Raw genomic sequence first — 27,203 nt, forward strand, 5'->3', positions numbered from 1 at the left:
TTGTTCTTTTAATGTGAACTCAACCCATTTCACGAAAAAAATAAAAAATATCCCTTTCATTGCAAATTGATCTTGAGATGTTGTTGGTTTTTGTACTCCACGGGCGTTTTTAACTTGATTAGAAGAACTATAGATCAAGTAAACCGTACCCCATGCACTTGAAACGAATTTTTTACCTGACTTAAAAAAATTTGACGAAATTTGCCTATTTCAATCTGAGCACAGTTATCCACGTTATGATACGACGTTGACTCCTATATTAGCGGATGTTTTAGTGAATTGCAGTTTTTTCTTCGATTATGAAGTATTCCCGTTACCATGATGAAGAATGAGACTAGCTAGTGCTGTCACTCACTAGAACTAAACTCTGCCATGGAGAGATACCCCTTACGTAATGGGGCATGGGTCAATCCATCGCCAAAGATGGAATTGGCAAAGAGGTGTGAAATAAACACATGGCCGAATGGGTATACAGTTGATAAAGCAAATAAGTGAGCGCTTATACTAATGGACTTATTTCGTAGCTCTGTGTTAACCTGGCGCGGACTAATTACAGCCCACGCATTATTCCTGCTGAGCCAGCAATTACCGAGAGATTAGCTCAACTGCGATCATGCGGGGATTTCAAATGTTAGTTTCTATGATATTGTTCATCATCACATACCCTGTGCGGCCAACATTAGTGGAACAATTGCATCGATCAGGTGGGAAATTATGGTTTGCATGCGATGTGTTTTTTTGCGGAGCTTTACAGCGAAGATCAGCCAGTCTTGCATCGTAAAATATTCTATTCTGGTCGCCTTTGCTGTGCAGGTCTGCGAATAAAAAAAATTGTTCGTATTTTCTTCGATTTAAATTGGATTGGCTTAGCAAAACTGACCTACAAACGATCTCAAAAATTAAAACTCGTTAATAAAAATGAACGTATATATTATTTGTGTTGACGAAAGCCCGAGTTGTTCAACTTGAAGCTAGAGTTGTTCCGTTGAAGCGATGTAAAATATGAAAGTCTGATAAAATTACTCTGTAGCACCTAAGCTAGTGTGGTTTGGGTGGACAGTTATTGAGATTTGAGAATCCCGCTTTCCTTAATCTCATTAAAAATATTTAAAGTAAAGGGTTTTTAAAGAAAGACAAGCGCAAACTAGACTCTTATGTAAATTCAAGTGCAAACAAGTGCGAACTCTAATTCAACTCCCGTTGCGAAATTAGAAGGAAAGATGAAATTTTTATATCCCAATAAAATTGCGCGGAACAAATCAGAAATCTATTTTGTTTTCAAATAACTAATGATTCAGAAGTTTGAAATAGTATTACAAATCCATTTCGTTAATGTATTTTCCTAATCAAACTTTAAGCAAACGCACAACGAAAACCATTCAAAAATATATGACTGAAAACTGAAGTAATGCTAGAGCTCACAGCGAAGAAGATTTATGTATCTTATTTTATGCCCAATTTATCCCTTTAATTCATTTACAAACTTCCATCTCATTAACTAAGTTTTAAGTGATTTTAAAGTTTTAGAAGGAAATTATTTCATTTTTAACTCGATTGCTCATTTATTTTTCTCAGTTCAATGCACCCTGAGGCGCGCTTACCAATTTATTGAACACCGGATGCGCGGCAAGATAATGTAGAATCTTTTCCTTAGAACCGTTAGACTTATTAGGCGTCGCTTCTTGTCTTCATGCTCTGAACTCCTCAACAAATACTCAGGCTACTAAACGTAAGTAATACTCAGTCTACTACTCAACGTAAGTTATACTCAGGCTACTACTTAACTTGATTAATACTCAGGCTACTACTTAACTTGATTAATACTCAGGTTACTACTTAACCTGATTAATATTCAGCCTACTACTTAACTTGATTAATTCTCAGGCTACTACTTAATTTGATTAATACTCAGGCTACTGCTTAACTTGATTAATTCTCAGGCTACTACTTAATTTGATTAATACTCAGGCTACTACTAAATGTAAATAATACTCAGGCTATTGTTTACTGGAAGAGACCACGCAGAGTGAGAAACACGTACATACATATATACGTAGTACTGGCCTTGTACAATCAGAACCACTATAGATTCCTGGAATAAATTTATTTAGATTTCAGTTGCATTGTGAAATTGCATTAGCAGCAGTGAGAAGCCTCTCCTCTCTTTATATAATAAAACATGGCATACTTTCCCTGCTTTCAAACAAAAATAATTGAAAATTCAATCGTAATTCTCTAACAAAATTGATTGTCGAGGCCCATGCAATAACACTCTTCTTATCCTAGAAATAAGACCTGGACAATTCTAAATTACGTGCGGTCTATAACAGCACATTTCTATTCAATAGATTTCTTCCGGGTGTCGGTCCGTTATCAATTTTTCAGCAACATCTTCCTGGAAAATGGCATTCTTAGCATCGGATTGGATTACACAGCAACAATGGCCTCAAAGAGAATTGGAAATTAACGATAAAACTATTTTTGAAACGAAACAATAAATACAATTTTATTCTGAATCTAATGCAGCGAGTATGACGCGCTTTGACATCATTTGAGCTTCAGGTTTCTTCATTGATATCTTATGTTACGTTATTTATTTAAAATTTTACCGTAAATATTGACAAAATCAGCACTTGCTGCTGGTGATATTATAGATAGTGCTTATGAAAAATACTTTTATTTATTAAAACTTCTTTTATTTGACTTTGTTAGTGCTTATCCAACTTTTGAGCAGAACCACTGCGCCAACATTTATTGTAGAGCAATGAAAACAACCTTTTTAAATGTGAAATAATTCGCCCAGCACATTTACGATATTAATTAATATAGAAAGTCAAATATTTGCCTCGAAACGCGGCTGTTACCATCGCAATTATATTATCCCGGAACTATAATATATATAACATGTTGATCTCACTCACGGCTCTGCCCTATACTCAAGCAAAATGAGTAAGGTGAAAGGTGAAAGTGAGTCAATATTTAGACAATATGCCATAAATTTTTCTTAGTGCAGAGTTCAGCTGATCTCCAGCAAAGTATACATGAAGCATGGCAGCCAACAACATCATTCACAATTCAAAGAGTGAAGCAGATTGGATTGGATTGAGATTGGATTGAGAAATTGAAGCAGATTGGATCAAATACTGTGTAACAAACTCGTTTCGAAGTCTTTTCTCCACCGCATCTATTAATTTAGCGTTTGTCTAGGCACTCCGAAAGGTATTTTGAAATATAATTCTGTAAGGAACAATATTGTGCAATCTAAAATAAAGTGAACACTCGTTGGACAAAACCATATACATCAGATTAAAAAACCGTACGATACGGAGCAAATGAAACAAAGAATAGAGCAATTAGACCTGACTGCCAGAATGTTTTTAGTATTTCATAAGACGATATTAGTAGCACGACTATTAGACTATTGCAGAGCACGACTGCCTGCTTATCAGTCGTGGCAGCAGACCAGATGAAGCACTCCAACCGACGGCTGGACGCCAGCCGGCAGCAGCGTCGCAACACATGCGACGATCGATAATGTAATAATAATACAATAATATAATAATACAATAATATATTAATACAATAATGTAATAATGTAATGTTTGATTTAAACGAGTTTCTCCACTGCAGCCTAATGATAGTCGCGCAGTTAACTCGATCATCAAAAACCTGCATCATTTCAATGTTACAAGTCGAAGGTACCCTGACACGCTTATGCTTCGTAGGAAGGCTGTATTAATACGGAATGACATCGTGTGTTCGATTTTAATAAATAAACTAATACCAGCGCGTGAAATAACGAACTTCCCACGTAGTTGGCTTCGGCTGTCCAATGTATTTAGTAACAGGAAATACGATTGGTAACAAGTTGAGTTTGCTCTTAGTAACAGTTTGCTCTTAGTAACAGGTTGAGTTTGCTGCTGAATTGCTGACTTCTTTCCTCTCACTGATTTTTTAATGCACTTTCTGCATCTACAAGCCACACATTGGATGAAATTAACTAAACTTGAGATAAAAAATAAAGTTTCTAAGAAAAAGCTTGCACGTGTTGATTCCGACGACTAACCACTTATGGTATCGCGTTAACTTGACAGTTTGTTGTCGAACTAATTAGGCGAGGGTGAAACAAAGGCGCTCTGTCGCTCGATGCTTTCAACGATATCAATCGATTGTGTTAGGACAATATTGAAGACCTATGGCCTCTATCAACTTATTTCTAACTAACAAGCTTATGTTTACTGACTGATTCCATACAGAGCTTTTAAATTTCAAGAAAATTTCCTAAATTCTATTCATGAGTATTGTTATGGAAATAATTGGCATAGCAATGAATCTATACTTAGGTCTCGTGTAAACAGATTGATACGAATGTATTTTTCATTAAGAATCCATGCCATGATAAATTGAAATGTACTCACTCTCATGTACCGCATGACTACATGGGCACTAAGCTTTTTACTCGCAAATTCACTTTAAGTTTATGCCAAGAAATACATTTTGGCAAGAATATCTCGCCAAAGTTAACCATCCGACGCCTCATTTATAAATAATATATTTTCTGAAGCTCAGTGCTGCTGAAAAAATATACGTTTAATTTTTCAGTCTGCCATCGCTAGAAGCATCTGCGTTGACACTCGCACTAGAAATAGAGAATTTTTCTGGAATTTGGAGATTTTAACTATAAAGTGAACTTTTCACTGGAAAATTCTGATAATTAAAATTATCAGATTGACAACAGGTCGAGAATTAGTCGGGCATTTCTTGTCTCTATTGCACGGCATTTTAGGGAAATGTTTTATGGTAAATTTTGTATAGGAAATGTTCTAATAGTAGCTCAAACACGGCACACGAGACGTTATCAGGTGATGCGTGTTTGTCTCCATTACGTCGACGCCATTGATGTTTTACTTGAAATTAACTTTCGTAAGTAGGCAAGATAAAAATGTGTTCTAGGGATCTCAGCATGACTGATGTAACATGCAGTATATACCATATGCTTCAACATGACTGACAAGCTTTTATCAGATGCTGTATGATGTTTATGCACTCGCAAAATACCCATTATGATATGTTTGTTCCTGGTCACGATATTAACATATGCGAGGCATAGATATTGAGTGATATGTTTAAGGCAAGTTATCACCTCAGTCTAAACTAAATTCCTATCAAACATTGATCATATTAGCAGATGAAGTAGTTATTAGTGTATTAAGTAATGCCAGGCTCTCTTGACTGGTAGTATTAGTGCCATGCATTTCGTTGTTGATAGTAGAGATCGAACATCAACGAACTCGACTGGGTTTTCTGCGAAAAGGTTTTGTACACTCGTATCTTCTTGATCAAATGACTCAATACATCGTTTTTATTTTCTGCACTAATTATAAGGAAAATATATGCAATTTTAAATATTAAAAAAAAGAATTTACAAATTATTTTCTCACACGTACACAATACGTCAATTATTTAAATTTTTTCATAAAAGACATTGAGGCGGATAAATGGATCTCAACGAAAATCCATCATTTCATTGCCCCGTGCGTTTAAATATCGTCTAAATAATATTTTCTATCTACTATAAAATAAAAATTAGAGTTCCTGTTGAGCATATATATAGATTAAGGGCTAAGTGAACCAAGTTTGCTCGTCTCTCGTTAGTGACACGCGACGCTGGTGACGTACAGTTGACGATATCGAATAATTGATAACGGCTCTCAGGACGCCTATATGAAGCGAACGTCTGCGCAGCTGGCATTGCTAGAACCAACGCGGCCGCGAACACAACCTTAACCATTGTAACGCTGTCGTCAACTTAATTTATAAAACATTGCCAACAAGCGACGCAAAGACTTTTTAAGATGATCAATTCTGGAAATTAATGGTCTTGGCCGGGAAACTGGTCTGGTAAACATTGTTATCTATTTTTTTAGCAGGCTGTATTGGGATCTCTCACTAGCGAATATTAACTCAATTAAGTCGCTCAAAGCTTCAATATTCTCGAAAGTCTGCTATATTTCCACCGTTGTCCGTAATTTCCTGCGTTGAATTCCGTAATTGTAGGCGAAAAAATCGCGTAAATCCTTCCTTCGCTCCTTCCCTGGAAAATGCGATTCAAGGATTTCAGAATTTCATTTCTGCGCTCCGACAACGAGATGCAAACGACGATGAATTTAATTGCCAAAACTGCCAAAAGTTTGGTAGTTTTTCACGGCCTTTCACCAGGAGGGCGAGTGGCCATGTTTAACAGACGCCGGGACTCGCCGTGCCATCAGGTGAGCTCTGCTTTGATACATCCTTATTAATTATAAAGTGTTTCGAACGTAGCAGCCCCAGGCCACGCTATCTTTGATAATCACTTTTCTACTGAGCGATGACTTCTTGTGTACCCCGCGCTTTGTTCAAGGGAGCTCCAAGTGTTTGGAATTTAGTGGCTAACTTTTGGTTTCGCTTAACTTATTTTTGAGAAAATGCTATTATTTGGTATTTTGCTTAAACGATTACAGGTTGTCATATTGGCATGTACTCATATTAACGCGTATATAACGAAGGGATTTTATCATAAACAATTATAATCATACAAAATCTCAACAACAAACGTCTTAATGCTGCCGTTTCTTGACGTGATGATGTCTCAATTCGAATTTCCCATCAATAGCGTATGTTGTGAGATTAAATAGCGAGCTTGTTTTACAGATAAAAGTTATTCTACGCGAAACGAATTGTTCCTATAACAGTCAGCTTGATAAACAACAAATTCACACGTCCGGTTACCATATGATTTTGAAATAAAATCGTATTGCAGAGGTAGTTACGAAGGATCATTAAGTAAGCAAATTATAGCGCGTTTAATTAGTAGCGTATCGCTCAACTCGTCGCTTTGATCCGCCACTCAATCTGCTGCAAATAACATTGAATTATCAACTTAGCGTGCGGAAAATCGAACATTAAATATTGCTAGTAATTACTAGAAATATCAATGAGCTTGTCCCTCACGCTTGTCAGCTGTCATCTTCAAAGCTTCCGCTATCCCTTTGAGCTTCTGTCGTACCCGGAGCAGGTCAAATATAAAGCTAAACTCAAATAAACTTCTATAAAAACCTCAAAAAATTAATTTAGAAGTGAGCACTACCGTATTTACCCGAGGTTTCGTTCATTGAGAAATTATTATCTGGAATTTTAGAAAGGTTTCAAAATGAATTGTGGTAGCTAATCGCACCTATATTCGAATTTTGAAATTAATTGACGAGAAAAATTTGAAAACAGAAAGTTTATAAACCAGCTTAGGAAAATTGTCCCGGAAATTATTGTTTACTCATTTGAGATTGCTCAAAAGATGATCGTTTTTTAAGTATAAATACAAAATGGGAACCTTTTGCATATTTTATGCCAAGAAAAAAAAACACAAGGAAACTGCACTGAACTTATTACGAAAGATTGATGTGTTTCAACGGAAAATATCTTCTGCATCTAAATGCCGGAGAAATAGAACGAGATTAACTGGCTAATCCCTACTCAATGAACTCTGTAGAAAAGAGGAAGAGAAGACGACGGAAAAATATGAATATAAAGATAAAAACTTTTATTATTCACGAGATGAGAGCGTCAGTGGATGCAGGGGAGAGAAAGCAGCACTGCATGCAGAGTCATTGTCACTGCTGTGGCGATGCAGGCTACCCGCATGTTCATTATACTGACATTCACACAGTGTCAACCATGCATAATGTACAGTGTATGTTATGCACAGCTGGCCAGTCAATGATCGGCGTTTGGTGGCCAATGTTTTGCTCAGAATTTCTTTTGGAAGACGGCCTCTGCAAAACGTAAGGCAATATCGCTACATTTGTGCACAGGATTGCCTCCACCGGCACAATTGTCGGCATTTGCATTTAGCGCAAATTGCGGCGTTCGTGGCAGAGAGCTGCAGCGTGTACCACAACTACTAGTATACGGCAATGGCAGTGACTGTTCTTGTCATCAGTATTTATTTATCTAGTCCTTTTATTGGCCGAGAGGAATATACTGTAACTGTTCAGTATTAATGTATTAAGCCCTCGAGAACAGAATTAATATTAGCGATAAAAGCTACATGCACAGCGCGGTCTCTGTTTACAGTGCGACCAGACACTGGCAGTCATCCTCTCATTAACTTTATAATCAAAAATAGTCGGCAAGCGCAATAAATTCGCTTTAAAATCACTTTTAAATTATATGAGCAAAATGGCTGTTCACGTCTGATTTTTTGTAATTCTCTAAATTTTTTGTGTAAAATTTGCGTATTAATAGTTAAATTAAAATTTTTGCTTCATTAAGTAATAAACTAACTCGCAATAGATATATACTAAAGATCTTCAATCTCATACTCGATTCATTGCTTATTTCATATCCTAAGCGATGGTTTTGCTTTTATATTTTGAGCGCAGTATTGAATGGCTAAACAACTGCGTACATCACGACTGCGGCGTAGGTGCAGCAACTGCGCCTCTCAGAAGTACTTGCTCTTTGAAATAACTCGCGTCATATATATTTTTTATATATTACTGCGGTTGGCAAGTCGTTCACGTGAGCTTACATCAATATAGTGCGATATAGTCTGTTTAATATCTGAGAATAATTTTTTATTAGGAATCAGTTTAATATTATATTGGTTTTCTATTAAGAATATCAACATTTGAATTTACATGCGAAATTTCTTCAGCACCGTTTAACAAAATAATGGAAAGAGGTTAGCAAAACCTCTGAATACTACAGTATCCAGAGTTACAACAAATTCGATACCGACGAAAGCTCTTTTCAATTTAAAGTTCCTCCGAGGCTAGCGAATGTGGCTACCAAAAAACTCTAACTTTATTACTAGAAAGAATTCCATGAATCAGCAGATCAATGCTTTAGTTACGGAATGCTTTGTTGTTTCGTGGACCATGGAAACATTCTTTGCTGTCAATGCAAACATTCCCTAAAACTTTCCCTCCCCCTTACTTGTTCTTAGATGCGTTGCCGCATGAATTGCATTTGAAATTTTTCCTTCGAAATGATCGAGAAAAATGAGTTGCATGTTAAGTACAGTAATGAATTAGAAATTCTTGCTTTTTATTTAATCAGCTAAAATATACAGCCAAAATGCCTTGCGATGATTGCAATTCCGTCATGGACTTCATTTATTCCAACGGCGAAAAAGTTAACAGTTATTGACAGAGGAAAAATCGCCGCAAAAATATCCATCGCAACTCGGCAGCAAGCCAAACCAGCGAACCTTGTTCATAGATTCTGAAAAACTCCGACATTTGACTGGGAAAAAGCATTCTTAATCCATAATCCTCCGATCTTCCGTTTTGTTTCAAGTTTGAGTCAAGTCAAGCCTCTCATTTTTCCCTAGCAATGCTCCAGAAACAAACATCCAATGCATACCGAAGCTGCTGTGTGCTAGGGTAATGTGATGAAATTCAGTCGTGGAGCAATAGGCGGGGAGTTTCCATCTAATAAAAAGCATCTTTCGTCGATAAATAATTATTATTTTTTGCTTGTGGAGAGCTGCACGTGGAGCTATAAGGCAGAGTGGCAGGCACCAAGTATGTATCGACTAGTCGAGTTCGAAGCAATTTAATGAATTTTGATGTAGAGAGCACAAACAGCGATTCTCATTGAAGGGGCACGCATTGTCTAGCAGTAAGCGCAATATTGATTTGGGAAAATTTTCATGGCCAATAACATTAATTCGTGCAATTTAATTTCATTCATTTATTTGTTGGGCGCAACGCAATACCAGAGAAGCAAATATTATTATCGCTGTGGCGAAGCCCGCATGCAAACTCACCCAATTGTTTCTATATCCACAAGCCATGATGACCTACGGGACCTGCTAACACAGAAATCAACCCGCAAAGCTCATGGCCGCACAAATATTAAAGATGCGGTATAAAAATAGTAGAAATTTTTAAATAACACACACCTAGGAAGATGAATTTATAGGCCAGTTATTTATTGCGGTCTCCATTTCTGGGTCTCGAGCGCCTGTTATAATTAGCACAAGACTTGGTCCTAAGTTTATGCTTTTTATTTATAATAATATAATTATCGCGCAGCATCTTTAGAAATTCTTACTCAGTTATGATGATGAATCACCAAAGCATTAAAATATCGACTCGAGAATAAAGTGACGAGAAAGACGATCTGAGGTAAGAGTTCCTCCAAAAATTACGGACTCAAAGTCAATAATTTAGGAAAGAACATGAATTATATATCAAAATGAAAGTATTAAAATATCGATATGAGAAAAAACAATCCAAGTCATAAATATTGGATGCCAAAGTCATTGCATAAAATTTTAATTTTATGCAATGGGTTACTAGAATTTGAAACAAGAAGGGTCTAGAAGGGTTACTAGAATTTGAAACAAGAACCAACACCAGGGGCCACGGCTATAAGCTAAAAAAATTGCGCTGCAACTTCTCCACGCGACAAAATTTCTTCTCGCTTCGAATCACCGACATGTGGAACAGCCTTCCCGATGACATCGTTGGCGCTCCAAGTATGAACGCGTTCAAGAACAGACTAGATAAAGCTATGGAAAAATATATGTTCAGATTTGAAATGCCTAGCTCCTTATCGAACCCGGTGGAAGTCTAGTAGCTTCTTCAAACTATCGCCAGTCATGAAAAGATCCGGTCAAATGACACGAGTTTAGATTTATGAACAAGGCACGAAATGGAAAAGAATCGGCGACAGGCCACATCAGGCCTACACTTCAGAGCCGACATCACTATGTTATGTTATGTTATGTTATAACATTTTATCTTTAAATGCTCATATTAATACGTACAAATCAATACAATATACGGATTATTTCACGTAAATCAAGATAAATATAAGAATATTTTATTATTATCCTCTTTTTAGTTAATTGTTATCGCTTTTCTCTGCAGTTTTGTTGTGTATACCTAATACACACGATCGATGGATCTGACTTTCATTACCTTGCGACCTGCGATCGTCTGATGAATGATGGAGCTCGGCATAGAATATCGGTCTAAAATGAATGCCTGACTCACCATAAACATGGATATTGAAGCTCTTCGACATCCTATATTCCTTATATATAGTAATCATATATATTGTGGTTAGTATTCATTCGAACTCGGTATTGATTTTAAACTACTCTCGACCTTAATAAAAAGAAGATTGATTTTACATCGCAAACTCGTCTGCTGTGTTAATCTTGCCTTTGCAATTGTTAAACTGGTCTGCCTGGGATCTATCGCCCATTGAAAAAATGCGGGATCTCATCGTTCATTATTTCATATGAGTAACATGTCACGTAGCTCATGCGTGTGTGAGGAACATGTCACGTAGCTCATGCGTGTGTGAATAACATGTCACGTAGCTCATGCGTGTGTGAGGAACATGTCACGTAGCTCATGCGTGTGTGAATAACATGTCACGTAGCTTATGCGTGTATGAGTGACATGTCGCGCAGCTGATGCCCATGGCTGCTTCTGGTTCTGTCTGCTACTCCATAGAATGATAAAAAGGGATATATTTAAAGCCTAACAAAATTTATGCATATTTTCAGTCTAAAAGCGATCTTGTTTGAGTAGCATGAGTAGCACGTACATTTTACTATCAGTAGATTATGTTCAAACTCGTCATTTCAAAATTGAACTTAGATATCATTAAGACAAGTTTATTTTTGGCTGCTTTACGTATTAATTCTTTGATGATCAGTATTTCCAGCCACTTGCACCGAAAAGTTAATTGATTTACCCACATTAATGTGCATGTCGCAGGTGTTGAGGTTATTATGCGGTAATTAAGAATCGAAATAAAAACAAACCTATAATACCAATAAGCGAAATACTGCCATGACAAAAACCTCAGGTAATTTACTAATTGAGATCCGAGTAATTTCTCCCAGTTATGATAATTTACCATGTAATGGTATCCTCACCGCGATGACATTTCCCTTATTAATGGACAAGATATCTCAACAAGATACTATGTTTCCACGTATTGATATTCTCCCCATGCTGCTATTTTCCCTCAGAACAGCACATCCACTCATGCAATTGCACTCACAATGCAATTCGCCCTCTTGGCAGCATAATCCGTCGCAAGATGATGTAATGATATTGGCGTGAAATGATATAGTCACCATAGTGACATTTTCCCTCTGAAATAATACATCCATTCACAGCACAATTTGTCCTCTCAGCAACATCATCCGTCGCAAAACGAGTTCACCAGGTCACTTCCAACTAACTTCTTCAGGTCATTTCCTCACAGCTGTTTTCTCCGCATAAGTCACCACCCTCGCTTGTGTTTCGGACGACCCTCTAATTTTTTATTCCAGGCTGGAACGTCATGTCCGAGGGCAGCCGACGAGCGGACATATCGAAACTTCAGTTCAGCGGTTAGGAATTTAGAACTGCAAAAGTTTTATATTACGTAGCATGTTTCCTACGTTGTTTCTAGGTCTAATTAAAGGTCGAATTTCTAACGCTTTAACTATTTAGCTACAAAAGTTATTCTCTAAAACACTTATCCGAACTAAAATAATTCCTAAATTAGTGATATTCTGCAGTAAATATGGTATTATATCATAAAAATCATTTTTCTGTAAACCTCTTTAATTTATCCTGACTCGGAAATAACATCAGAAATAGCAATGGTTCCCATGGTAACCTTGAACTTGGTCGTTCCAACGGCAGATTAAATTCCGGTTCCAGTCTGACTCTACCTCCATTCAACATTTACAGGCAATTTATATTTCCAGGTATACCTGGTCTTGAAATGCGAGGCACTTCCGGTACCACTTTAGGCTAGAATTCCAAGTTTGTTTCCATTTCATTCTTTGACTCGTTCAACTTAGTTGAAACAGTTGTTGAACTCCGTTAAAACAGTTGAATTAAGTATTTTAGTATTTTCATCTCATTCATAGTCTCGTAGAACTCCGTTGAAACAGTTGAATAAGTCATTTTATGTTGCCTCTCTTTGCAATCGAAACAAAAACTGCCAACTGCACGATATACGCGACGCTCTATCATGCAATGAAACAAAAAGTGTCAGCCGTACAGCATTTGACTTACATAATTTTCATCGCAGTTTAAATAAAAATGGGAAGGGAGTCTTTGAACTGTCGGGAAGGAGTCGATTTTTTTAACTTTATTGCTATTTTCCGACATAAAATATGTCTAAAATTTAGTATTTATCAGTCAGCCAATAGTATGTCGTTTGTAGATGAAATAGTGCAGTATTGCACCGGTGCTAGTATTGTGCCTAGCACCATGCCTAGCACTACGCTTAGCACTGCCGCGTCTCCCGCACAAGGTGCAATATATAGTGAAAGCAATTGTGCATGAGAGAGCGAGGCCGAGGCTGACAGTGTCGGTGGCAGGGAGTGCCACAAGTTACGCTTTCTCAGGCCGCAGCTCGCACCAATAACATGTTTAATCACCGAGCAATCGCAACACAGGAAATATAAAGGTAATTGAATATTTGGCCCCAAAGCTCCTTGTTACTATATCCATAAAACTTTTTTGGTGAAAATATAATTTATTTATATATTTTGGTAAGTTTAGGGTGACTTGTTCAACGTAACATTGTCTGTGTTGGCATTGCGTTTCTCGGAACTTGGGTTCCATTCTATTTACGATTGACCAAGGAAGACATGAGTGGTTTACCGTGTTAATTGGAGTTTAGAAAGCCAGCTCTGCAGAATAAACATTAGAAGCTACAGGCGCACTTGCATGTGGGTAGAAAATATTTTGCTGAAGCAATAAAAAAATTGGATATGTGGTAAATTGATGATCAATTGCTGCGACTAAAATCTCTTTAAAATTAGATCATTTGACACCATACATTGATTTCCAAGATCTGAAAATTTTGACTATTTTTCGAGACATAACAATCAATTTCTGCCAATCTCCGGCCTGATTCTATGAATCAATCGAAGCCTGAGCCACGGGGATTGCCAGAAATGGATGCTTTCGAGTGGGATTTGAGCGGCGTCGAGAAAGGCTGGTCCACATCACTGAGCCTTTCATCTGTAAAAGCCAGCATCAGCTCGCTGTTTCTACTCGTAGCAGCGGACTATTTTGATCCATGTATTGTCGAAATATTCGTAAGACTAACGAATCAGAATTTGTCGTTAATGTCTTTGTTAACTCACTCGTGTGAGTTGTCTGCAAATGACTAATTCAGCGAACCTATTGCGCAGCGAACATTGAAAGGAGAGAGTGGGGAAAAGGAAAGATGTAGGGGGAGAGTTGAAACGGAATAAATGCAAGAAGAGAGTTGAATGGGAAGAGTTGAATGAGTAGAGTTCAAATGAGAGAGTTGAAAGGGGAGAATTTAAAGAAGAGAGTTAAAAGGGGAGATTTGAGAAGGGAGATTTACAGGGAAAAGTTGAAAGGGCAAAGTTTAAAGAGGAGAATTAACAGAGGAGATTTGAAAGGAAATGATTGAAAGGGAAGATTTACAAGGGAGAGAGCTGATTAAGACTACCGTAGTCTAAAGGTGAGAGGTGACGGAAGAGAGTTGACAGGGGAGACGTGCTGGAGAACAGTTGAAAGAGGAGAGTTGAAAAGGAAGATTTGTTGAAGAGATGCAACGCTGCGAGCGGCTTTGATGCAGCCTGAGCAGCTGCCCGGCTAAGCCGAGGACTTTGCATGGCTCCAATTAAAATAAATTTAAAGAAACAGTTGCGACGAGAAGCTGAAATTCGCAGAAACATTTTATTTCCCGTCATCATAAATGTACACTGCACAGTGTAGATAAAAGCAGACGTTGCAGCGCTTACATGAAATAAAATAAAGTGCTTGTTTTGGTATTTATTGTTGTTGCATTTTTATTGTTTGAATATTTTTCAATTATAAGTTATTTCTGGAATATATGCGGAATATATTCAACGGAATTGAGTTACCGTTAAAGCAAACTAATTTTAATTTGAGGAATGTCAACGTTAGATTTCTGTACACTTCTAGCTTAACGTTTATTGGCAAGTTTCTTCCGTAAGAATTGTATTGAGTTTGTCAGGAATAAGATTTGTGTGCATCTAGGCCAAATGGATTGAATTTTAATTAATAGATTCAAATTTACGTACTTGAGCAAGACTAGAGCTGTATATAGATAAAAAATTTCCATTGAGATTGTTTTAAAAACGTGCGTTTGACAGCAAAATTTCCGATATCGTGTGGCTGGCAAATGAATTGCCAAGCCTCTGGCCAAGAACTCTGGTCAGTTTCTATGTATACGGGATATATATCGATCAACTGAGAGCCATCGATTGTCTACAACTTTTGATTTGTTTTGCAATAAAATAATTTTGGTGCTCATGATTTAAATTACGAAGAGTGAAGAAATAACGCCATTTTGCATCTTGTAAAATAAAGATCAAGGGTACAGCTTTTTTGTGTATTACTTTGCATGTATATATAAAAATGTTTTGATATATACAAAAAAAAATTATCTACAAAAAGTAATAATCACTCGCTTTATTTGTTAAGGTTTTAAAGCATATTCCTTGAACAGATGTTCTCTGAAAAACATCGCTGACGATGTAACTACTTATTACTTGTGTATTCAGTAATGATACTTTTGAAAGCTCCTATTGACGAAATAACTATTAATTATTAATCGAAATAATGCACGTATCGAAATACAGTGATGGATTTTCATTTCTTCCGTCTGTATTTCCCATCAAAACATAATGTTGGTTTTCTCATAAATTGCTCCGATCAAATGCCGACCTTTTCACACCGTGAACAATTCCCTTCAGTTGAAGTAACAAGTGTAATTTTCCGCTGTAACGACCATTGTTTCTTTCAATAGAATTTTTAATGCAACTCGACTCGCAGAGCATTTTTGTTGTGAATGCAACTCCCCCTACGTAAATAATTTCATCGAGTACAGCAGTACTTGCCTCTACAACAGACGTGAGCGGGAGCCAGTATAGTGACGGTGATAGTGTGGGCCTCAGGATAGTGCATATAACTTCTAAATCTTGCGTGATTTCATAAAGACAATTTTTAGATAATAACGCACTGTCTCATGGTGACCAAAGTAATGTAATTTTCGCAAAATTGTTTTGGAGGTAAAGTTATAATTTTTTCATGTTTTTGAATGTCGTTCGTTATAAATATCTGAAGGCAATTAAATCATTTAATTTTAGGGATTCCCTTATTTTAACGAAAATAATCATAAACGATTATTTATATAAGATTCTCTGTGCAGGTCGTGTTGGGAAAGCACCTGGTAATATTACACAGCATCTTCTTTCCTTCATGACGCAGGACGCTGTTTAATGTAAGTAAATCAAGCCAATATTGCTGTAAATTAAACGATAAAGCAGGTAATCTTAACCTATGTTGTTCATAGGAAGCTCTTGACGCGGAAAATCGGCTAGCTTTCAATATAAATTTGACCTTTGCTTTCATCATGAATAATTTGTGTGATATTGACAGCATGACAGAGCCAATATCGACCAACAATAATGAAACAATGAATGCATTTTAAGATTAAGTAACATAATCGGTTTTGCCGCGGACGCGGACTGCTACGCTCTTAACACACGCATGAAGTGCCGCTGCAACCCCATGTTTCTATCCGTTGTTTTTTTCCTCAGCACATATACGATGAATAGGAAAATTCTTCTTATGTAAAGACATAACTGATACTAGAAATTACAATCAAATATATTTTTCTGGAATTATTTTGACCGGAAGGTGACGAACATTAGTCCAATATTGCACCCTACCTCCGCGAACCCTTGAACTGAAGTCCCATGGTTCCCACCAATGAATTATTCGATCGTTTAATTTATACACCGATTTTTAGCTACCAGACTCGGTCATTTTGTGACGTTAAACTCAACCATTCAGAAAACCTGCTGCAAGAAAATACAATCACTAATCATTAGAATCGAAAACTAGTAGCTGTGAAAAACAACGAATATCTTCCAATTTTGGTATGACTGCCATCAAAGGTAGTGCACTTCGCATTTCATGATATTAGCAACTCTATTTTGCTCCTTTGTGCCACACGACGCACATTTTCCTTTCAAATTCTTGGCGTTTAGGAGGGTATTGCGAGGCAAAGATAATGCGGTTCCTCCAATGGCCAACAATAAGTTTTTCAGCCACGCGCGTTATTGCTCAACCGAGTCTGAATTATCAGCAGGCCTATCATTTGTTTTATGGATCGATTCAGTCATCGTCAGCAGCCACCAATTGTCGGCGCGGGAGCCCCGACGCACAGAAAAATGACTGCGCCTCAGAGCCTCGATCATCTTGCTCCCACTGGGCCAGGTTCTTCCTCTTTTATATCGGGTGTCAATGAATGATATTCTTCGCGATTTATGGCAGATTATCATTCTTTGGCGTCCGGAATCGAAGAGAGTTTTCGACTCACCGACCGCCCCACCTCTGGAAACCTCCTTCCCGTGACCTTAATTTGGACGATCATCGGTACAATTGGACGTGGATATTTGGAGACATCGGCTGCGCATTGGCGTTTCCAGCCAATACGACCAATACGAGGCGTTGGCTGTAGGAACGCAGCTTGATTGACTGGTCGAAAGACGATCCGTATTCTGGAAATCATCCCTGCGGGCATCTTTAGCGCAAATGGATGTAAATAAGCCAAGTGCAAGAGAATCGTTTGGTTCGGGAGAAGACCACTGCCAACAATTTTGCAGTCACAAAAATGTTAGATATTGTTAGAAATAATTAATGGGATGGCATTACCAATATAGGCATTGTCGACTCATTTGCAGTTATGACCATTTCTTTCGAACAATGCATATTTTTACTACCAATTTCATTGAAATGAATGTAAACAACTTCATGCACAAGAATTCATCTCGAACGATTCAATTTTCAAAAGGATTTTAAATTTCGTATGCGATATCTAGCTGTGCTTTTCAGTCCTTAATTTGTTCAGCGCTGACAACGCTCATGCACTCCCGCCACCTACGTAGTTCACCTCCAGCTATCACGAGTCAAGTTAACTTTGTGTTGAATTCTCTAGCAGTACTTCACACGCTTTACAACTAATTCAAGAGTTTTTTTATTTTTTATTATTAAGTAATCTATATTCTACATTTATTACATAATTAAATTTATTGATTAGAATTAATAAAATATAATTTATATATGATATTATTTCCTTATTATTATAATATCGAATGTTTTGCAAGATAAATTTGGCTGGGATTTTTGCATTAAATCAAACTATAACATCAAATGAACACATGAGTGATATTAGATATCAGTGGTCTGAAATCAGCATTGTTTGGAGCTGAGAAGATGATACAGAGCTGCATTATCGACGGCTACACGAGCGCCAGTAGCCACGAGTCTTCGTCAGTATCTACGTACAGGAGAGCTCCACATGAAGGATGAATATGTAAGAAAGGATTAAATGCAGTAAATGCTCAGAAAAATGAGCCTGTCATAGTTCAAATAGTGACACACTTTTACCCACTACTCGAGGTTTGAGCTGACGTAGCACTGATACGCCTTTTTCCGCGCCAAACTGAATCAGCTTGACCCGCATAATGGACAAAAGTTCATAGCTATTTGCAATAAGAAAATATTTTTATTTGCAGAATGAAGCATTCAATTATATTTATAAATTTTAAGTACTGCGATGCGGATGTAATAAATTTGTTGTTAATTTTAAGCAGTATGACGCCTTGTAACGACAGGATTTTATGTGCACCTAAAATGTTCACCCATATACAAAGAGGTTCAAATATGAGTTATTATCAAATATTACCAAAGCTGATATATTGGTTTTCACTCTACCTTTATTGGACGAGAAATTACCCCAAGTTATGACTAGAGAATATATGCTGTTTTACGATGCGACTAGTCGTTGATATAAAGTGATGAAACTACAGAATTCTTTGATCGTACTTATAACGTCGCTGCTAAAATAAAAAATACTAGGACATTTTGTCGCATGTTATATTTATTAGCAGACAATTGCCTGCTATATATTTGTTAGCCGTTACGAAGTTTCGAACAATTTAAGTTTTCTTGTGCAGAGCAACTTCTTAGAAAGACAATGGCTAAACGTACCTACAACTTGGTAGCTCAAGTTAGATGCAAAGCTCGGCTAATAATAAATTTTTTGTTGCATAACTTCAATATTAATAATGGGAAGATGACATTTCCTGATAATATCGGATCGCATGTATCGGCTCCCAATTATTGCTATAAGGCCAGAATATTTTCGAATTGAGATGCTGCCTTCAGTTTCGGTGTTGTCTCCGCATTATACGACTATCTCAAGACAGGGAATCCTTAAGTTGAGAAATTCATCATCCTAGTTTTTTCATAAAATGTTCAAACTCAGCTGTTTTCAAATAACCGAATATCTTCTTTTTTCATTGATATATGAAATTCATATATAATCATATTTGAAATCATATCATTCATATACGAAATCATTTAAATTGTGAGTGTCGTTACAATTTTGAAAACTGCTACTCCAGTTCAACGCCGCGAATCTCTGGAGCATCGCACGGCAGTTATTTTCTGAATATGCGCCTTCTGTTGAAATTCTAGCCCGACTCCGAGACGGCCATCACCGCCAGATATACGAGTACAGTCCACCAATACCCAATGGGTATTTTTTTAACAGGGATCCAGACAAGGTTTATTCGAAACCCTCTTCGATTGATGGCTGAAAAACTAGACTTGCGAGTCAACCTTGAACTTCTTTGCGTCTTTCTTTCATCTCTTCTGAAGCCCACATTGATTCAAGTTCAGTTCCTGTAGCTGCATTTTTCAACGCTTCTGAAATTTTTGGCACCTTATGTTATGGTGGATTGTGACTATGAGAGGTTTCTGTCGCCGTCGTAATTGATCTAGCTATTCGATGAATAAACTTTTATATATAATGAAGAATTTTCTCTTCCATAGAAAGATGAACAAAATCGAATACAAGGCATCGATCATTAATCTATTGACATCAATGATTAATCTGCCATCGTCTATCAAATGCGTCCAAAACTCTTACTAATCAATATCCCTCTTGATCCCGAAGCTAACTCACTGGCTCCACAGAGAGGACAACAGTGCATGAGAGGCTCTGATAATATAGGCAAACATAACACCGTTACTACAATCTGGCGTAATTGGCAACTCCCTTGCATAAATCTTGGACGATTACGGGCGGCAAACGGTCGGCTACTATATAATAAGGTCAAGGTCAGATCGATGCTTGCTAAATTGACAAAATTCTGCACGGAGACTGCATGGTTTGCATAACAATGAGATGCGAGCCGCTGCCGCGCTCCCCATACCTAGATTTCCTCTTCAAAGCAACAGGTATAGAGTGCATCCAGAACTTCATATACGAACATTCGGATCTCAACGAAATCGTGATTGGGATCATTTGTATGTCCACTTTGAAAGTCATGGTTTGTTTGAAACATTACTGGTACTTTGATTAGTTTTTCAATGTGTTCGCATTTATTGAAATTTACTATATGAACTTAACCTTAACGATTAATTAAAGACATTATTCCTTAAAAATTGATTTTCTTCCTTATTATCCACCAAATATTGTTATGTCGGACTAATCAGGAAGCTCATTCGCACGACCGCGACCCAGAAGTTATCCGTCGGCGATGTCAGGACAACGAATGGCCACTTCGCCGCACCAGGAATGTTTAATACAAAGCAACGAATGTTAGCCTTCAAATGGCTGAAAGAGTACAAGCTATACGGGATTATATATTACTAAAAATAAATTAGCTCGTACCGTTTATTATATTTTTCAGTTTCAATTTTTTGCGAATGATCCAAACCTTCATGGTTGACTTAATAAATCAGGAAAATATCGCTTAGTGAATGCCCACGGCAATATTAGCATATCTTTATTGCTGTAAATCGCATGCATCATTTCTGTAAATTCCATGTTTTTTTGCATTAAATCACATCCACTATGCACAGGTCTAAGCAGAATAACCTGAAAAATTACGCTTGAAATTAGGAAGCTCTCTTCTATGTTACCATGCAGTCAAGTTGCCGTGCGTGTCCGGCATGCAATACCTACCCAAAAGGCGATACACGATCTGGAAACATGGACGGTATTTACGATATGCATCTCATTATTTTAGGTGGCGCATTATACATCAGACTTGATTGATCACACTCCATGAAGACGTTCGATATGAAGACAACAAAGCAGAAGTGTAACAAAACAGTAATAGTGAGGAGCAGTAGGCGTTCATTGTTGATTATTTCTCTGCGAATCACTTATATTCTTCTCGCTGAAAATATTTTTTTTCCAGTTTTGGTTATAGCCATTGCCTATCTGAAAATTGCATTCTCAATATACAAAAATGCTGAGTAATATATAATGGTAATTCAAAGACAATTTAACTATATTACAAGACCTCTCAAGAAATCGTGAAGAAGGCTGTGAGAAGTATTTATTTCTTCACTCCGAACCCTTCATTAGGCTAGGCAGGTCAAATTAAAAAATTTGCATCCTTTGTATTGTGCAGCAAGGAATAAATGGCATATTTTCAATAATTAAACCTGTTTTAAAATCTCGAAATAATTAACTTATTTGTCTTCGAGGGTGAGGCTTTAATATAGATCAGTTAAAAGGTGGCATGAAATCAAATAGTTTTGCTCAAAGTTTTGAGTGACACTGCTATTTCTTATTAACGTTATTATATTCTAAAACTTCTTGATTTTTAACCTCGCTAGACCAGCATTAAATCGAATCATTGAGTTAGATCTGTTCTATACAGATTGCTTCACCGAATACTCGTGTATATTATATATGGTCTAACAGAAGCCTTTTATTTACAATCGATGAAATAATTAATGAACTATCGTTCATTCTCAAATTTATTATCTAACAGGCGTTGCTAATGACTTCTGTATTTAAAATCGAGTTAAAAAAACTCGCTTAATCTGTAATTAATCGAGTTGAAATGATGTGAATCAATTTGAACGTGTTTCTTTAAACACTCATTCGTGTGCTCTATTTGCAATGTTAAAGACTAGAAGAAATATGAAGCCTAAACCAACACAATTTCAAAGACGATGCTCTGCACGCTATTGAATGCTGCCATCCTTCTAACTTCAAAAGAATTTTAAATTGATATTCATCATTGATTTCTTATCTACCACTTGTATGTTCAATAGACCCATGATGTGTACAAGTGTTTCGTCGATCCTTTAGATGATAGGAACGCGTTCAGGTGCAGAATCAACACTGACATCTGCAAAAGTACTGAGAGTAATCTCTTATTGTCGAATTTAATCGTTCCAATTACGAAGTTTTCATTGTGTGTTTTCTTTTGTATGTTATGCATTGTTCTGAAATCCAATGCCAATGAGCTTTCTAATGCAGTGTAGTTATTTTCCTACGAAAATTTTTTGTTGTTATGTTTCTCCGACTCCGGCTACGGTGTCGAGTATTTTCTCACAAGATCAGTATTGACCACTTATTTAATGAAATAATTATTAGTTAGATGATTACTGTGGGAATGTAAAGCGGCCGTACTATCGAAACTTGTTTGAATGCACATAGCAACATAGGTAAACATAGCGACCACTTTCTCGTCAGTGATTGGTGGGTTTAGCTTGAAAAGCCCTCAGTGATTGGATGGTGGAGTCACAAACTCGGAACTATTTCTGAGATTACGGTCACAGTATTACAATTAATGTCAACTCACGTTGCGTTCCATTAAGGCATTTGAACTTTAGACCTCGGAAGCTTACGTCACCGAAGGATTGGTTGTTTGTGGCGTACGGATTCGAATTTGGATTCAAAATGATAAACTCGTCAGAATTTTTGTTTGCTGTTCTCAGACTTCAACAAACCGATTTATTTGCAACGAAGGGCAAAATTCAAATTTTGCTCAAAGTTGAACTTGAGTCATGATTGTAAAATGAACTAACCTCACTATAAAGTTATTGGCCCCTTGTCCCACACATATCACTTACTCGTTGATGATTTATTAATCATGACTTAAATCTTTTTTAGTCATGACTTAAAAAATTCAAGCGTCCCAGCAAAATTCATGGAAAAATATTAATTCTTTAAATGTATGTATTTTGCTGTTTATTCATTATAAATAATTCGTATGCAAAATGTACAAGTCAGTCAGGATGCATATACTGCAATGGCCTCAGTAAATTGTACCTTATTGGTGTGAATTTTTCCGACCATTCTGGCAAAGAGAGGAAAACATTTGAAAGAAAATTGGTTATAGCCATTGCCTACCTGAGAATTGCATTCTCAATATACAAAAATTCTGAACAATATATAATGGTAAATTGATTGTACTTAATTGATTACCTAAATGGCTTCATAGAATAAACTTAAATGCTCAATGCGTGTTTTTAATCTACGCGATTATATAAATATAAAACCTGCTTATTCGCAGGTAAATGGTACATCGTTTCGCATCTTATAATTATAAATTCAATTAAATCAAGAAGAATCCGAAGTAATATTTAATTAGAGCTTTGAGTGACGAATCGCCCGTCAGACCAAAACCTTCCAATGGCAACAGCAAACAAATATTTCTAGTTCATCCATCAACGTCATAAAGGCTTGGCGAAACAAATTGAAAAGCCATCAATTGAACTCTGCTCGAGTAATGTCACGATAAAAATATAGCGAAGGCATGTGCAAACCATCACGTATTTGTACAAGTAAATTAACGATTGCAAGGACAAGTAAAAATGGCACAAAATTCATTAAAATTCCACCATTTATTAGGACTGCAGGCACGTCTTCTAGTCTCAGTTAATCAGGCTAGGCTCCTTCAGAGTTGAATGTCTTCCCAGCATTTTAATACACTCAGCTTTGCAAGTACATGCGTTGCGGTTTCAGTCCGTACATTAAATTTCATAATTTTCTTTTTCCTTTGTTTTATGACTAAGTTATAATATTTATTTAGTTGCTTGAAAATATTATAATGATGTTCTACTCAAAATGCCCTTTAAAACTTCGATGAACTCAAGGCAGACAAAAGTCTACGGATATTCAAGCAAACAATCCACTATCTCATCATTTAAATTATAATTTATTATCGTCAATTAAGCTAACAGGGTTCACTAGTGGCTGAGACATTAGCGTATAATGTGTAGTAATTATTCATATATGAAATTTAAATAATGAAATAGGCATTATCTTATTTCAACAAAAGGTCATGTGAACAGTAATTATTGAATAATTAACCAGGAAAAATTCAACAAATCGATGCCTTCAAAAATTCAACAAATGGCATCGATTATACAATACTACTGTGCTTAGGAAAGCGGATTTTAATGTTGCTAACATGCACTACAATGTACTCAAATATATCCAATCTGGTCCAGTGCATAACCAATGCCAATCTAGCGGCATGTGTATCATTACACCAACTTTGTCTGCTATTTATTATTCTCTGAAAGACCCTGCATGTGCTAAGATATTGTCACTTAAAGATAAAGTTATATTTACCAGCATCCTCATGAGTGGCGGCGCAGGATAAAATTTGGTCTGACAATTTGTCTGCTGAGAAATCAAATATTTTAAGCAATACTTTTCAAAAGGCGAAATTGAACGTAATACGTCTCGATTTATAGTAATATTCGTTTAATATTGCGAGACATTTTTGCGCATTTGATCCATAAAGCTTAATTCTTAACATTACAATTTGCAGAGTGTGTTATTCTTTTATGCATCACTATATATTCCCTCGTATTCATAAAATATTTTAATTTATTTTGTCTCCAGGTGAACTTACGGACCAGCCTCCAGCTTCCTATCTACGAGGAGGAGGCTTCAGTTTGTCTTTAAAAAAAATTGTTGGAAATTTGATGCAGGATCCAAATATCTACTGTCGGAAACAGAACTTCATAGTACGTGAAATATCTGCGTAGTAATCACCCCTACAGAAACCATTTTACCAGACAGTGATAGATTGATTGCAGAAAATAATTAGTGCCAGTCTTTTCGCAAAGCAATTTTTGGAACTTGTTTGATAATTTCTTATCAATTTCACTTGAGAAATAAGAGCGTAGAATTTTTAATTTGTCGCAAATAGCCCCTTTAATTTGGATTATTATTTTTATAAGGAAACTAAGGTTGAATTAAAAACCTGTCTACGAAAATTCTACGGTATTGGAAGCGCTTATTTTCTAAGTAATAATTCTAAAATTACTATCTTCCTCAAGTTTATTTAATTCCCTTTTTCTCGATCTGGTGTCTCACATCTTGTCTCTCCTTCAACGTCTGTTTACAAATTCCAGTTGTGGTATTTTATAGTTTCTATTCAACCATATTTTATTCGTTTAAATTATTTGGTGGGCGTCCCGGAAACTATTCACTGATTTTGCTGCTGAGAACTGAAGTCATCCACACTTGCATGGCCCTGAACTGCGGCGGCTGCTTCGCACTGCATGGCGTCAGAGCTCCCGTAGGCATGAAGGCGCGACACTTCGCTAGAAGATTTTCTCTACAGGCAAGTAAACATTGGAGTATTTTGCCAAATGACTGTGAAAGATCAAAAATATACAGGAAACAATTATGAAGTGACGTAGTTAACTTTGATTCGCAATGTGGAATTTATACAGATTTTTATCGTATGTAAATTAGTTGAAGAAAATTGTCGTATATCAAGCCTTTGAGTTAAGCGATCAAGCCTAATCCTGGCACTATGCAGTTCATCATGCTTCTAATTAGTAATGCTATGAGCGTAGAAGCAATATTGCATGGTTAAAAATAATCTTCATATTAATATATAATGTAATATATTTCTTCCAGCCGTTATCGCTGCCACGCGAAAACAGCACCGAAAGTTCCAATAAAGATGACAAGCCCGACCGCTCCTCAGGCGACCGACACACCAGCCATCCTCAGCGGGGCGACCGCCGCCACGCCAGCGGCAGCGCAGCGTGCATTGAGAGCACCAAAGACTGCGAGAAGTTCAAGAAGAAGTACAGGGTCGTGGTCATGGGCCCAGCCAGAGTCGGCAAGACGGCTATTATAAATCAGTTCCTTTACGACACCTTCAATCCCAAGTACATCAAAACTATAGAAGAGATGCATCATGGAGAATATGAGGTGACTGCATTTCGTTCACATTCATTATGAACGTTTCAGGTAAAATCATCTTTAATTGAACCTCTACGCTCATTATTGCATTGCAATTCTTGTTACTTTCGGTAACGTAAATTGTTTTGTTTCGATTACGCCTGGTGAAGTTATGTCCGGATTTCAGTCACCAAATCAAGTGCCGGGCTCAAACCATTGCTAAATTGCACAATTTTGATTCAGGTCTCTTTCTGTCTAATTCCTGGTTACATCTTCCTAATACGTCCCCTTGCCCTGCAACAACATTCGCTTACAAGAAAGATATCAACAATATTAACGTACGTGTGATATTCCGCATTGAAACGATTCCAGACACTGGAATATCTCTGAGCATACGAGAGCTATCATTTGAATCCAAGGTCTTCTGAAAACGCCGGGCTTTCATTATCAGAGACACAGCCTCGACACTTTCTCCTCCATTGCACAAATGGAGCTCGCCCAACAGACATGTCCTGATCCTTACAGACTGCCTTGAGAAAGAAAAATGGGGAGGGCAGCTGAATAATTATAGGCGTCACTGGATCAAATCTTTAAATGGATTCATTTAATGAGATGAATTAGACTCCATCGATTAATAATGTTCAGAGGCTCTTATGAATCAGACTGATATCCCAGATAATGATTCTTACATGTCGTTCTTCATCTCCCGCGGATCTTCACAATGACAGGCATTTTTTGTGTGGGATATTTTCTCTCCTTGAAATTTTATTTTAACAACGAATGTATCTAAATCCTGTATTTTTACAGTGGTTTTGTCAGTATCCTAAGTATTGACAGTGATCATTTCAATATCGTAATTAAATAACATATTGGATAAACTACATGCCTATTATTTATATAGGCGCCTCAGGTGATAAATTTCAAATACACTAACAAATAAAAAATATGCAGCCTCCATAACCGGTGCAAATTTATTTCAGATAACTGCCCAAAACACTATGTATCGTTAAAATTTCTGATGAAAATCTTGTAAATCTTGTTTTAACTAATCTCAATTACATGGGGTATTTATTATCTTTACAATTATTTGCATTATCTTTACATTTTTGCATTATCCTATCGACTATTTGCTCTATTTTTGAAGTTGCTTGCATTAT

The 27,203-nt window shown here is 36.8% G+C and overlaps 1 protein-coding gene across 1 annotated transcript in view; it reads left to right on the top strand.

The window, feature by feature from the left end:
• LOC108682148 (ras-related protein Rap-2b) overlaps positions 1–27,203 on the top strand; it is a 46,618-nt gene that overhangs the window by 17,768 nt on the left and 1,647 nt on the right. The window contains exons 2-4 of the mRNA XM_018171265.2: positions 16,222–16,293; positions 24,748–25,474; positions 25,777–26,076. Coding sequence (XP_018026754.1) covers positions 25,379–25,474; positions 25,777–26,076 — 396 coding nt within the window. The 5' untranslated portion in view covers positions 16,222–16,293; positions 24,748–25,378. The remainder of the gene's footprint in view (positions 1–16,221; positions 16,294–24,747; positions 25,475–25,776; positions 26,077–27,203) is intronic.

Source organism: Hyalella azteca, unplaced genomic scaffold (assembly GCF_000764305.2).
Source record: "Hyalella azteca isolate HAZT.00-mixed unplaced genomic scaffold, Hazt_2.0.2 contig4353, whole genome shotgun sequence".
NCBI lineage: Eukaryota > Metazoa > Arthropoda > Malacostraca > Amphipoda > Hyalellidae > Hyalella > Hyalella azteca.